General features: G+C 42.1%; 1 protein-coding gene across 2 annotated transcripts in view; it reads right to left on the bottom strand.

The window, feature by feature from the left end:
* AUH (AU RNA binding methylglutaconyl-CoA hydratase) overlaps positions 1–7541 on the bottom strand; it is a 183228-nt gene extending 175687 nt beyond the window's left edge. For both annotated transcript variants that reach the window (XM_068974231.1, XM_068974232.1), the window contains exon 1: positions 7278–7541. In XM_068974231.1, the coding sequence (XP_068830332.1) occupies positions 7278–7539 (262 nt within the window). In that variant the 5' untranslated portion in view covers positions 7540–7541. The remainder of the gene's footprint in view (positions 1–7277) is intronic.
* Between the last annotated feature and the right edge of the window lie 7472 nt (positions 7542–15013).

Raw genomic sequence — 15013 nt, 5'->3', positions numbered from 1 at the left:
TTTAATTTGGGGGGGGCTCCAAAATCACTGCAGATGGTGACTGCAGCCATGAAACTAAAAGACGCTTACTCCTTGGAAGGAAAGTTATGACCAACTTAGATAGCATATTAAAAAGCAAAGACATTACTTTGTCAAAAAAGGTCCGTCTAGTCAAGGCTATGGTTTTTCCAGTAGTTATGTATGGATGTGAGAGTTGGGCTATAAAGAAAGCTCAGGGCCGAAGAATTGATGCTTTTGAACTGCGGTGTTGGAGAAGACTCTTGAGAGTCCCCTGGACTGCAAGGAGATCCAACCAGTCCATCCTAAAGGAGATCAGTCCTGGGTGTTCATTGGAAGAACTGATATTGAAGCTGAAACTCCAATACTTTGGCCACCTGACACGAAGAGCTGACTCATTTGAAAAGACTCTGATGCTGGGAAAGACTGAGGGCAGGAGAAAGGGACAACAGATGATGAGATGGTTGGATGTCATCACTGACTCAATGGACATGAGTTTGGGTGAACTCTGGGAGTTGGTGATGGACAGGGAGGCCTGGCGTGCTGTGGTTCACGGAGTCACAAAGAGTAGGACACGACTGAGCGACTGAACTCAAAATATGTATGACACAGCAAAAGCAGTGCTTAGAGGAAAACTGATAACACTGATGCACTTATTAAGAAATGGAAATCTACACTTCCACCTTAAGAAACTAGAAAACAAACAACAAATTAAATCTAATGTAAGTTTGGGAAAAAATTAAAAAGCAGAAGAAATAAATGACATAATAACAGAAAATCAGTAGAAAAGAAATCAGTCAAATCAAAACTTAGTTCTTTAAAAAGATCAATAAACCGATAAACCTCTAGCCAGGCTCTCCATGGGAGAGAGAGAAAGAAAGAAAGAAAACAAACTACTAATTTCAGAAATCTTTTGAAAGAAAATACAAACTACTAACATGAGAAATTCATCACTGCTGAATCTCTTTGATACAAGCATAATAAAGAAGCATTATGAACAACTGTATGCCAACAAATTTGCTAAGGTATATGAAATAAACCCACTTCCTGAAAGGCACAATCTACCAGGACAAGAAAGAGATAAGTCAAATAGGCCTACATCTATTAAAGAAATGTAATTAAAAATTAATAAGCTTCCAAAACAGAAAGCTTCAGGTGCAGATAGTTTCACTTGTAATTCTACCAAAACATTCAAAGGAAAAAATGATATAATTTCTCTTCCAGATACAATGACATACAATGATAGACAATCTCTTCCAGAAAATAAAAGCAGAAGGGGCACTTCCTTGCTCATTCTATGAAGCAAGCATTTTCCTTATACCAAATCCAGACAAAGATATACCAAGAATGGAAAACTAAAGACCACTATCTTTCATGAACATAAAAGCAAAAATCCTCAATAAACTGTTATCAAATTAAATGCAGCAATGTATAAAAATAATTACACCCCCAAATCAAGTGGGATTTATTCCAGGTGTGTGTTCAATATCTGAAGATCAATTAACATAATCAATCATATAATAGGCTTAACAAGAAAAGTCATACAATCATGTCAATAGATGCAGAAAAAGAACTGGACAAAATTCAACCAGATAAGGGCTTCCCTCATATTTCAGTTGGTAAAGAATCCGCCTGCAATGCAGGAGACCCTGGTTCGATTCCTGGGTCAGGAAGATCTGCTGGTGAAGGGATAGGCTACCTATGCCAGTATGCTTGGGAATCCCTTGTGACTCAGCTGGTAAAGAATCTGCCTATGAGGCGGGAGACCTGGGTTTGATCCCTGGGTTGGGAAGATCCCCTGGAGAAGGGAAAAGCTACCCATTCCAGTATTCTGGCCTGGAAAATTTCATGGACTGTATAGTCCATGGGGTCGCAAAGAGTCAGACATGACTGAGCAACTTTCACTTACTTTCACCCAGATAAAAACACTTATTAAGTATAAATAGAGGTTCCTTCAACCTGATAAAGGACATCTACCAAAAACCCACAGCCAATATCATACTTGGTAAAAGAATGAATGCTTTCACCACATATCAGGAAAAAGACTCGATTGTCTATTCTTGATACTTTTACTCTACACTGTAATGGAGGCTCAAGGAAGGAGATTACACAGAGAAAGAAATAACAGGCATCCACATTGGAAGAGGATAAGTAAAATTTCTTCTATGTGCAGATGACATGGATCTTGTATATATACACAAATTTTAAGAAACCCATTAAAAAATTATGAGAATAAGCAAGTTCAGCAGAGTTGCATGATATAAGGTCAACATACAAAAACAATTGTATTATTGTAGAACAGCAATGAGCAATCTGAAAACTAAGAAAAACAATTCCATTTACAGTAACATTCAAAAAGAATGAAATAGAAATAAACTTAACAAAAATCGTGCAAGACTTATACACTGAAAAAATACATAACACTGCTGAGTGAAAAGATATTCCATGTTCACAGAATGATAAATTTAACACTGTTATAAATGCAATATTCCCCAATCGATCTACCTATGCAATGCAATGCCTATCAAAATCCCAGTTGACTTGACTTTCTTGAGAAAAACTGAGAATTCTCTAGAGATTCTTTGATATTCAACAACAAAAATAAATAAATTGTTGATCAGTTGTTGGTTTAGTGGCTGTTATGTCCAGCAAGTCCATGGACTGTAGCCTGCCAGACTCCTCTGTCCATGAAAATTGTACTACACCATAATTAAAAACCTAAGTTCTTCAAAATTAACAAGAATGAAAAGACAACCCATAGAACATGAGAAAATATATTCAAGTTACATATCTGAATAGGGACTTGTATCCAGAATATATAAAGAACACTTACAATTCAACAACAAAAGAACAACCCCATTAAAAAGGATTTCAGAAGACATTTCTCTAAATAAGATATACACATGGACAATAAGCACGTGAAAAGATACTCATACTCAACATCTTTAACAATTAGGGAAGTCCAAATCAAAGCCACACTAAGATATCACTTCAAACCACACACACTGGCTATAATCAAAACCCAAAATATTGGTCATGATATGAAGAAATTAGAACCCTTACACTTTGCTGGTGGGAATGGAAAATGTTGCAGGCACTTTGGGAAACTGGCAGTCCCTCAAAATGTTAATCATAAAATTACAATCACCATAGGATCCAGCAATTGCACTCCCAAGTGGAAATAAAAAAGGGTATCCATAAAAATTTATACAGAATGTTCTAAGCAGCACTGTTCACAAGATCCAAAAAGTGGAAACGATCCAAATGTACATCAATAATGAACAGACAAAAAAAATCCAAACAACGGAATACTATTCAGTCCTAAAAAGAAATGAAGCACTGATACATGCCACAACATAAGAGAATCTTGAAAGCACATTGCCAAGTGAAAAAGCCATAAATAACCACATATGGTTTCTTTATGTGAAATGTCCAAAGCAGAACAATCTACTGGTTGGAGGGAATTTCAAGAGAAGGGACATATATATACCTATGGCTGATTCATGATGATACATGGCAGAAACCAACACAATATTGTAAAGCAATCATCCTCCAATTAAAAATTAATAATTTTTTAAACCAAAATAAAATATGTTGTTAAAAAAAATCTTTTGAGACAGAAAGTAGATGACAAATGGGTCTTAGTTTGGAGGGAGAGCGAGTACTGAAAATGGGGAATCACTGTTAAAGAAAACACGGTTTCTTTCTAGAGTGATAAAAATGTTCTAAAACTGGATTGTGGTGATGGTTGCATAACTCTATAAGTATGCTAAATACAACTGTACATTTTTAATTTTATAATGGGAATTATCTCAATAAAATTTTTAAAATATACATGTCTATCTAAATCCAGAACTTTACTGAGAATTCACATACCATAAAATATATGAAAATACATTTTTTGAAACATGAAAAACACATGAAAGGAATCAACCTTTTAAAGCAGTAGGAAGACAAGCTAGCTGAACTCTGCAACAATCCACTTGAGAGGTGATACAGGCTTGGACAAGAATAATGCTGGTGAAGAACATGGAGAAAAGTGGAAGGATTACAAAGACACTCCAGAAGATGTGAATGCATGAGGAAGGAGCAGGTATTAAGAATAACTTGCATTATGCATTTATTTGTTCTCTTTCTGCCAGAAGCTGGTACAAAGTTCAGAAAAACTATTTTTTAAATGGGTCACAATTACAAGTAGAAGTCTGTTGGACTGGGAGAAGGGTGGTAGGGACAGGAGACAGGTCATTCCAGAAGGTGTGTGCAGAGCACTGACACAGGAGCAGGAAAAGGTAAGGCTTAGGTGCAGCAGAAAGGAGATGAATGATCTGTAAATATCTGCAGTCGTGAGAGCTTGCAGACATTAGAGACCACTAGAGGTTTCTAACTGAACAGAGATGCAATTCTTGCTTGGCCCTGAAAAAATAACTCCAGCACCAAGGCAAAGAATAAACTGGGAAGGAGAATGACTGGAGACCCTATAAAAGAGGCCACTGCAGAAAACTAGGAGAGACCTTTGTAAACCATAACCAGTACCACTGCTCTAAACGCTAAGGAGGCTGGACAACAATGCAAGAAATAACGACTAAAGAAAGTTGGTGTCTAATTGAGCTTCCACAACAAATTACAAATATGGAACTCAGAAAACCTATGAGAGCTGATATATTCTGCACTTATCTACCTTCCACAGCCTAACAAGGCCTACAGGGCAGAGAGCACTTTGGGGCTCCTCTGACCCAGCAGAGTCATCATATTGCCTGCAGACTACTGAGAGGACAAAATTTTGGACTCGCCTCTAATGAGAAGCAAAGACACCACAGAGACGCCTTCACTTCCATCAGCCTTGCCATGCTGTTTTTCTTTGGCACTGCTTATTGCTGGTTTTACAGTAGAGCTGCTGCTGCTGCTAAGTCACCTCAGTCGTGTCCGACTCTGTACGACCCCATAGACGGCAGCCCACCAGGCCCCTCCGTCCCTGGGATTCTCCAGGCAAGAACACTGGAGTGGATTGCCATGTCCTTCTCCAACGCATGAAAGTGAAGAGTGAAAGTGAAGTCTCTCAGTCGTGTCCGACTCTTAGCGACCCCATGGTCTGCAGTCTATCAGGCTCCTCCACCCAAGGGATTTTCCAGGCAAGAGTACTGGAGTGGGTCGCCATTGAGTAAAGCCTATATAATGTTAGACAAAACTAAGTTGTCACCTGGCAAATCCTGAAAGGAAGCAGGTCAATTTTCTTAAAAAACTGTATTTAACTAGTAGTTGATTTTTACATTTCAAGTGACTGAAAACATTTGAATTTATACTCTGACTTCTTTCCCTTGATCCAGTTGAAACCTAACTGAAGGACTTTTCAGAATTTTATGAAAATATATGTTCAGTGTGCATTATTTGCTGCTGCTGCTGCTAAATCGCTTCAGTCGCATCAGACTCTTAGCGACCCCATGGACTGCAGCCTACCAGGCTCCTCCGTCCATGGGATTTTCCAGGCAAGAGTACTAGAGTGGGTTGCCATTGCCTTCTCCGGTGCATTACTTAGGTTAAAAAAATACAGAATATGGTGCATATTACTAGCTGTACCTGCAATGTTTTTGTATCTAATGTACTGTTGGCACACCTAATGTAACCGAAATCCTGACAAGACTAAGCTTACCCAAAAGATGGGAGGATTAACGGCTCTAGTCACTCCAGTACTAATCTACTTTCCAGTTGAATTTCTCAGTATTCTGCCTGTCATGCCATACTACAAGCACATTTGCCCTATGTCATTTCTCCAGAATACCATACATGTTCATATGCCATGGCTTTAGCCATGCTCTTCTGTCAGGAATAATAAATAAATGAAATAACTCATCATATACTTCAGAGCACCCACTGAGAGCTAGATTGATACTTAGTGGGCAATTAATATCACACTCCCATCTAATCTCCACAGCAGCCATACAAAGTCAGTATTACTTTTTCTGTATTACACACAAGAAAATAGAAGCACAGAGAAGTCTGCCTCAGTAATGTCAAATTCCATTCCAAGGAACGCCTTGGATGGAATATGCATCTGGCAAAGTCCTAACTTGACCCTCAGAACCTCCCCTCTGGAATCTTTCAATCTCACCGAATATAGTTGATCATATGCCTCTTGCGGGTATTAAAACCTTCTGCTCTCATCAAGCCTTTAAAGTTAGCATAATCTTTCAATCACCAGTATCTTTCTTGATATATTAGGAGCTTACAGATATCAAACATGACTTAACTGGTTTTGCACTTCTGTTTAACAGATTATCGGTGCTCAATAACTACATGTCAAAATTCGAAGACTACCCTTCTGGCACGCTGCTATTTCCACCTTTCATGATCCATTTAGCGTCTCCCAACAAGGCAAGTGAAAGAAGCTGGGCTTTAACAGCATTCCTACCAACTGGCACACACCCTGGATCATAACCCTTCCTCCCACTGTATTATTTTGCTAAAGCATCTGTCTCCTCCCACTAAAAGAGCTCAAGGGCAACATCAATATCATCCCCAACTGTGTCCCCCACCCCCCAGGCTTAGCAAAGGAACTGGAAAACCAAAAAAATACTCAAAATTGTCTAACTGAAGTGAAGATAGTCCACAAAACTATCTTTCTAAGATAAAATGAACAAAAGGAATTTTTTTTTTAGATGAACAGCTTTAAATTGACGAATACTCAGAATAATAAAGTGCACTTTCACTGCAGCTTCTAAAACTCTCCCCTTCACAGCTGAGTTAACCGAAAGCAATTACACAGCAAGAACGAAATCTGGAAGCAAATATCATTCACCCGGCTTATTAATCTTGGCTCATCTAGAGAGGAAAGCGTAAGCTGCATTTCTGTCTTTGGCGCCAAGGGCTACTTTTGCAGGTAAGCTGCTCCGTAGTACATCTTTAGGCGTGTGCTTAGTTGCTCAGTCATGTCCGATTCTTTTTCACCCCAAGGACTGTAGCCCGCCAGGCTCCTCTGTCCATGGATTTCCCCAGGCAAGAATACTGGAGTGGGTTGCCATGCCCTCCTCCAGGGGATCTTCCCAACCCAGGGATCGAACCCACAGACAGAACCAGGTCTCCCGCATTGCAGGCAGATTCTTTACCGTCTGAACCACCAGGGAAACCCTCTTCAGGCAAGGAAAGCACTAAATAGCTGCAAAGCGTGAGTGGGGGAAGGGAGGACACCCCTCCTCGAGCTTCTCCGTAGACACTGACGTCAGCCCAAACACGCGACCTTGAGACCCTTTCCTAGGACCCACGGTCTCCCGGGTCACACCCCTCACCTCGGTTCTCCTCCTCCAGGTACCGCACCCGCAGCTCGTCCTCAGTCTTCACCTCTGCGCTGTAGCCCCTCTGCCAGGCCGCTCCCCCGGCCGTGGGCGTCCAGCCCCGGGCCCATATCGTCGAATCGACCCGCGGGCACGTCCAGGAGCCGGGCAGCCTCCACCTGGGGCCTAGCCGCGCAGAGCAAGCGGCCACCAAGCGGGCACGGCTGGCCTGCAAAGTGCCCAAGGCCCCAGGTGCCGCGGAAGCCGCCACCGCCATGTTGTCTGTTTACGGCGTGGGCCCGCAGTTGCCGCCCCGCCCCTGTCGCGCGCTAGCCAGCCCCGCGCACGCCGCAGGGCACGCCCAGGCCCCGCCCCCCGCTCGCCCCGCCCAGCCACGCCTCCGGGGTCTCCTCCTGACAGGCTCAGACCGGGGATCCTCGCCCCGCCCAGCACCGATGACGAACTTTCCACACGCTCAGGTCTCCCTTGTCTGACACGAGGTGTCCTAGCTTGTGCACTCAAGGCAGCGGGAAAGTAATTCTCCAAGACTGTGGAATATTTTTAGGAAAACAAGAATTCCTGGGAGAGAGCCCCCTCCCTGCACTCTCTGGGGTCCTGAGTTAGCTGCAAAGGCAAACCGAAACGTTTGGTCTCAGGTTTGGCTGACAAGGTAGCGGCACTGCTTGAGACTCCAGTTTTCTCATGTATGTTAAGAGTCTTGTTATTGTTGTTTAATCACTAAGTCATGTCCGACTCTCTGCGACCCCATGGACTGGAGCCCACAGGCTCCTCTGTCTATGGGATTTCCCAGGCAAGAGTACTGGAGTGGGTTGCCATTCCCTTCTCCAGGAAGTCTTCCCCATCCAAGGATCAAACCTGCGTCTCCTGCATTTGTAGGGAAGTTCTTTACCACTGAGCCTCCAGGAAAGCCCCGTAAGAGTCGTGGGTTATCAGTTAAACGTGCCTGTAAACATAGGTGATTAGTACCATAGGGAGTTCAGGAAGGGCATGAAATTCAGTTCAGTTCAGTTCAGTCGCTCAGTCGTGTCCGACTCTTTGCGACCACAGGAACTGCAGTACACCAGGCCTCCCTGTCCATCACCAACTCCTGGAGTTCACTCAAACTCACGTCCATTGAGTCGGTGATGCCATCCAACCATCTCATCGTCTGTCGTCCCCTTCTCCTCCTGCCCTCAATCTTTCCCACCATCAGGGTCTTTTCAAATGAGTCTGCTCTCTGCATCAGGTGGCCAAAGTATTGGAGTTTCAGCTTCAACATCAGTCCTTCCAATGAACACTCAGGACTTATCTCCTTTAGGATGGACTGGTTGGATCTCCTTGCAGTCCAAGGGACTCTCAAGAGTCTTCTCCAACACCACAGTTCAAAAGCATCAATTCTTCTGCACTCAGCTTTCTTTATAGTCCAACTCTCACATCCATACATGACTACTGGAAAAACCATAGCCTTGACTAGATGGACCTTTGTTGCCAAAGTAATGTCTCTACTTTTTAATATGCTGTCCAGGTTGCTCATAACTTTCCTTCCAAGGAGTAAGTGTCTTTTAATTTCATGGCTCCTGTCACCATCTGCAGTGATTTTGGAACCCAGAAAAATAAAGTTAGCCCCTGTTTCCACTGTTTCCCCATCTATTTGCCATGAAGTGATGGGACTGGATGCCATGATCTTAGTTTTCAGAATGCTGAGCTTTAAGCTAACTTTTTCACTCTCTTCTTTCACTTTCATCAAGAGGCTCTTTAGTTCAACAGCCAATAAAAACAAGGGTTCTCAGCCCACTAACTCAGGCAGGTGGCACGACCCTTCCCAGAGTCCAGTAATCTGGTGCCACCATTTTAACAAAGAGGCTCAGCCCAACCTTGTGCAGAGGTGGGATTTAGAGCACAGAGGCCTTTCCCTCAACAAGACAGGCAGAATATCAACTTAAAATGTAGGTGCCCATCAAAGTGATCTTCCCAGGTGGCACAGCGGTAAAGAATCCACCTGCCAATGCAAGAGAAACAAGAGACTTGAGTTTGATCCCTGGGTCAGGAAGATATCCTGGAGCAGAAAATGGCAACCCTCTCCAGTATTCTTGTCTGAAAAATTCCATGGACAGAGGAGCCTGGCGAGATAGAGTCCACGGGGTGGCAGAGTCAGACATAACTGAAGTGACTTAGCACGCACGCCTCCTATGTTAGACCTTCAGCTTTATACAAAGTAAAAAGATAAAGCCAACTGGGTTCCATTTTTGTGTCTGCTCTGAGAATGTCACTGAGGGCATCTTCTGTTCAGTTCAGTTCAGTCAGTTCAGTTGCTCAGCCGTGTCCGACTCTTTGCGACCCCATAAAGTAACACTTTTGCAATCTTGTGAAGTTGAAGGAAGGAACTTCCAAGGAAAAACTGCTTCCTCTGGTATCTTTCCCCTTTTCTTATAATCATGTTCACTTCTGCACATCAATGAGGAATAGCCTCCACTCACTGCAACTAGCGAAAACTCATGCAAAGTAATGAAGACCCAGCACAGCCTAAATAAATAAATTAAATTTAAAAAGAAATCCGAGTATAATGGATGGCCTATGGCTTTGATGAGCACAGAACCAGTTGGGAAAATACCATTTGGGAACACTTGCTTCTTCCCTAAATGTTTTGACTCTGGTCCTTATTGAAAAGAGTCATGAGGATATCCCCATTTGCAAAGAAAATTTGATGCTTAAAAATTAATGCAAATAACAAATATCACCATGACTGTGACAACTAATACGTTGTTGTTGCTATTTGGTCACTAAGTTGTGTACCACTCTTTTGTGACCCCATGGACCTTAGCCCTCCAGGCACCTCTGTCCAGGGGATTTCCCAGGCAAGAATACTGGAGTGGGTTGACATTTCTTTCTCCAAGAGATCTTCCTGACCCAGGGATCAAACCTGTGTCTCCCACATCGGCAGGCAAGTTCTTTACCACTGAACCACCAAGGAATCCCCAGACAATTAACATAGTATTGCCAAATATCAGGTCAGACAGACATGACTTTGGATCCTATCTCCACATTGCTTTGCTTTGAGATACTCAGGCGTTATTTAAATAATCCATGCTTCCATTTCTTCATTTGCAATATAGCTAGTATGATAGCTATTTCACCTCACAAATTATTTTACTTCAATTTCTCCATCTATAGAATGGGAAGGATTATGTCCATTTTATAGGATTAATAACATAAGTATGTGTGGAAGTTAATAAAAGGAAATCTCAACTAAAATCAGTCTGAAAGGCCTATGGAGGGAGCTCTCACACCCTACCATTCATTGTCAATTACCCCAGCCGGAAGCTAATCAGTTACTTACCCCAGGAAGTAATTTGCACTCACAAATAGGAAGTACAACTACTTTACTGCCCCAGGGGAGGAAGAATAAATTCCTTCTTGCCCAACAAGTCAAGCCAATGGAAAACACCACAGCTCAGCCAGTGAGGAGCCAGCATCACCTCAACTTTTACTGTCCTGCAGTGAAATTTTATTTTTTCTTTGCTGATAATGTCTTTTCCTTGTCCTGCCATCTTTACTATAAAAACCTTCTTTGCTGTGTAATCTCTCCGAGTAGCTCTTTGTTTGCCAGATGAGATGCTGTTCAATTCATGAATCATTTTATAAAGCCAATTAGATCTTCAAATTTACTCAGGTAAATTTTGGTTTTTTTTTAAATAGATCATGTCCACTTAATAGGATTGATGGGATTAGTATGTAAAGCTCTTGACAGGGAAATGGGATCATAATAGATAAAGTTAAACACCATTTATCAGCCTCTTTTTTAGTCCATTTCAGATTTTAGATATGTTATTTAATGGCCAGAAAGCCTCCAAGTTGGTATTATTATTCCCTTTTGAAGATGAGGATACTGAGATTAAGTTACTTACCAAACTTTATGGCTAATAAGTCATGAAGCTGGAATTGGAACCCTGATATATATAACCTCAGTCCCCATGTTTTTAATCACTGTTTTGTACAGCCTCTTAATAAGGCGTCCAGTAAAATTTAATTTCTTTTGGTTCCTTCTACTTTTCAGAAAAAAGATGTGCTCTGGGAACGATGAATATTAGTTAGAAGAGAAAGCTAAGGCTGCTGCTGCTGCTAAGTCACTTCAGTCGTGTCCGACTCTGTGCAACCCCATAGACGGCAGCCCACCAGGCTCCCCCGTCCCTGGCATGCTCCAGGCAAGAACACTGGAGTGGGTTGCCATTTCCTTCTCCAATACATGAAAGTGAAAAGTGAAAGTGAAGTCTCTCAGTCGTGTCCGACTCTTCAAGACCCCATGGACTGCAGCCTACCATGCTCCTCCGTTCATGGGATTTTCCAGGCCAGAGTACTGGAGTGGGGTGCCATTGCCTTCTCCAGAAAGGTAAGGCTAGTGTTGCTATATTCTGTTAAAACTACAACTACTGTCATTGTGTGCTTAGTCACCAGTTGTGTCTGACTGTGACATTATGGATTCCAGGTTCCTCTGGACAAGGGATTTTCCAGGCAAGAATACTGGAGTGGGTTGCCATTTCCTCCTCCAGGAATTACTGTCATTGCTTTACAGCATTTATGTACTTGCCACTAGGTAGCTCTCATCTAATAGTCTTTTTTTTATTCCTCCACATCCTGACATTTTTCTAATGCTTACTTCTTTGTTCAGTTGCTAAGTTGTGTCCAACTCTTTACAACCTTATGGACTGCAGCACACCAGCCTTCTCTGTCATTCAGTATTTCCTGGAGTTTGCTCAAACTCATGTCCACTGAGTCGGTGATGCCATCCAAATACCTCAAACTCTGTCACCCCCTTCTCCTCCTGCCCTCAACCTTTCCCAGAAGCAAGGTCTAAGCATCAGTTCTTCAGCACTCAGCCTTCTTTATGGTCCACCTCTCATCCGTACATGACTCCCGGAAAAACCATGGCTTTGACTGTATGGACCTTTGTTGGCAAAGTGATTCTCTGCTTTTTGATATTCAGTCTAGGATTGTCATATATTTTCTTCAAAGAAGCAAGTGTCTTTTAATTTCATGGCTGCAGTCACCATCCACAATAATTCTGGAACCCGAGAAAATAAAATCTGTCACCATTTCCACTTTTTCCCCATCTATCTGCCATGAAGGGATAGAATCAGAGTCTATGGTCTTAGTTTTTTGAATGTTGAGTTTTAAGCAAGCTTTTTCACTCTCCTCTTTCACTTTCATCAAGAGGCTCTTTAGTTCCTCTTCAGTTTCTATCATTAGAATAGTATCATCGCCATATCTGACGTTACTGATATTCCTCCCAGCAATCTTGATTCTAGCTTGTGATTAATCCAGCTCAGAATTTCGCATGCTGTACTGTGCATAGAAGTTAAAAAGCAGGGTGACAATATACACCCTTGATGTCCTCCTTTCCTAATTTTGAACCCATCCGTTGTTTCATGTCCCGTTCTAACTGTTGCTTCTTGACCTGCATACAGGTTTCTCAGAAGACAAGTAAAGCATCTGGTATTCCCATCTCTTTAAGAATTTTCCAGTTTGTTTTGATCCACACACACAGTCAAAGGCTTTAGCATAGTCAGTGAAGCAGAAGATGTTTTTCTGGAATTCCCTTGCTCTTTCTATGATCCAACAAATGCTGGCAATTTGATGTTTGGTTCCTCTGCCTTTTCTAAATTTAGCTTGTACATCTAGAAGTTTTCAGTTCACATACGGTTGAAGCCTAGCTTGAAGGATTTTGAGCATTACTTTGCTAGCATGTGAAATGAGTGCAATTGTGCGGTAGTTTGAACATCCTTTGGCATTGCCCTTCTTTGGGACTGAAATGAAAACTGACCTTTTCCAGTCCTGTGGCCACTGCTAAATTAATTCAAGAAAGAAAGAAAGAAAGAAAGTGAAGCTGCTCAGTCGTGTCCAGCTCTTTGCAACCCCATGGACTGTAGCCTGCCAGGCTCCTCCGTCCATGGGATTTTCTAGGCAAAAGTAGTGGAGTGGGTTGCCATTTCCTTCTCCAGGGGATCTTCCCGACCCAGGGATCAAAACCAGGTCTTCCACATTGCAGGCAGACGCTTTACCATTTGAGCCAAAGCATATAATAAATATCCGTGAATATTGGATAGTTATTGGTATAAATTAATGATTAAATAAATAAATGGGAGAGAAGAGACATATCTCCCAAGCAAAAGAATTTCACATAATCTGTGTAGACACCTTGCCCTCAAGGAGGGAGTGCATTACTTAATGTTGGCTGCATGCAGTAACTTCTTCCAAAGGGTACAGTGTGGAAAGGGGAAGAAAAAGACTAATTTTACAGTGGAAAAACCTGACAGACCCCCCCACAGCCAAACAATCAAGGTTAAAATCAATAGCAGTAAGCCATATTGACCGAATTAATATGTACCGTTGATATGGTGTAATGAGAATGGCATCTTCCCTCCATGGTCTTCCTCCCAAAACCCATAACCACATACTAATTGTGATTTAAAATGTCAGACAAATCCCAATTGAGATTCTCCAAAATACCTAACCAATACTTAAAACTGTCAAAACAATCAAAAATAAGTGTGAGAACCTGTCGCAGCCAAGAGGAACCTAAGGAGACATGATGATTAAATGGAATATGGAATCCTGGCTGGATCCTGCAAGAGAAAATGAACATTAGGTAAAAATTAAGGAAATCCAGATAAAGTATAGCGTTTACTTGACAATAACATGTCAGTATAGGTTCATTGGTTGTAACAAATGTACCATACTAAAGTAGGATATTAATAACGGGAGAAGCTTGGAGTAGGGTATATAGAAACTATCTGTTCTATTATCGATTTTTCCATAAGTCTAAAACCATTGTAACACTTTTTAAATTACTAAGACAAAATAAAAGATAGATGCCACAGTCCACCTGGACCCTAATTCAAAACCAATAAGTCTGTGCTGCTCTGAACTGAGCTGGAAGTCTACCCTGGTCACTTGGTCTTGGACACTTCTGGAATACCTCCATGCCTCTCACCCAGCCTTCTCCTCTAAGCCACCTGTTTGTTTTTCCCTGCCCCTTAGATCCTTTGAAGTTCCCTTCCTGCATCACATTCTCCCAGACAGACCCAGGGAAAGTTTAAATGATGCCATCCCCACTAGACAATAAATCTCTGCTTGGCTGTTAGCATGTCTAGGATGAGAATTGGCTTAAAACTCTAAGATTTGAAGTCCAATCCTGTTGCTCTTTAGCGCTCTTAGCCCTCAAAGTTATAGTGTCTCTCTTACCTCTCAATCAGGTAGAAAGAGCTTCTGCTTGGTCAGAGTGTAACTGGAAAGCTGTGGTTTAGCCCATTCTCTTCAAGTCTTGGGGTTCTTGTGCTTTGTTCCTTAGACTCTTTCCCAGTAGGTAAGAATTTGATTCTGTCCTCTACATCTGTAAAGGAGTCTGCATGTGTGTGCTCAGTCACTTCGGTTGTGTCTGACTCTTTGCTCCCCTGTCCATGGAATTCTCCAGACAAGAATACTGGAGTGGGTAGCCATTCCCTTCTCCAGGAGATCTTCCAGACTCAGGAATGGAACCAGGGTCTCCCACTTGCAGGCAGATTCTTCCCCACCAGGGAAGCCCAAAGGAGTCTGAAGAGGGTTTGTTAGTCAACTTGGATCGCTATAGCAAATACCGCAAACTGGGCTAGAAGTCCAACATCAAAGTGTCCAGAGATTTGGTCTCTTGTGAGTCCTCTCTCCTTGGTTTGCAGATGGTCGCCTTATAGCTATGTCCACCTCTCCTCTGTATGTGT

This window comes from Capricornis sumatraensis, chromosome 6, assembly GCF_032405125.1.
Source record: "Capricornis sumatraensis isolate serow.1 chromosome 6, serow.2, whole genome shotgun sequence".
Classification (NCBI taxonomy): Eukaryota; Metazoa; Chordata; class Mammalia; order Artiodactyla; family Bovidae; genus Capricornis; species Capricornis sumatraensis.
This window is presented reverse-complemented; position numbering and strand designations above follow the sequence as displayed.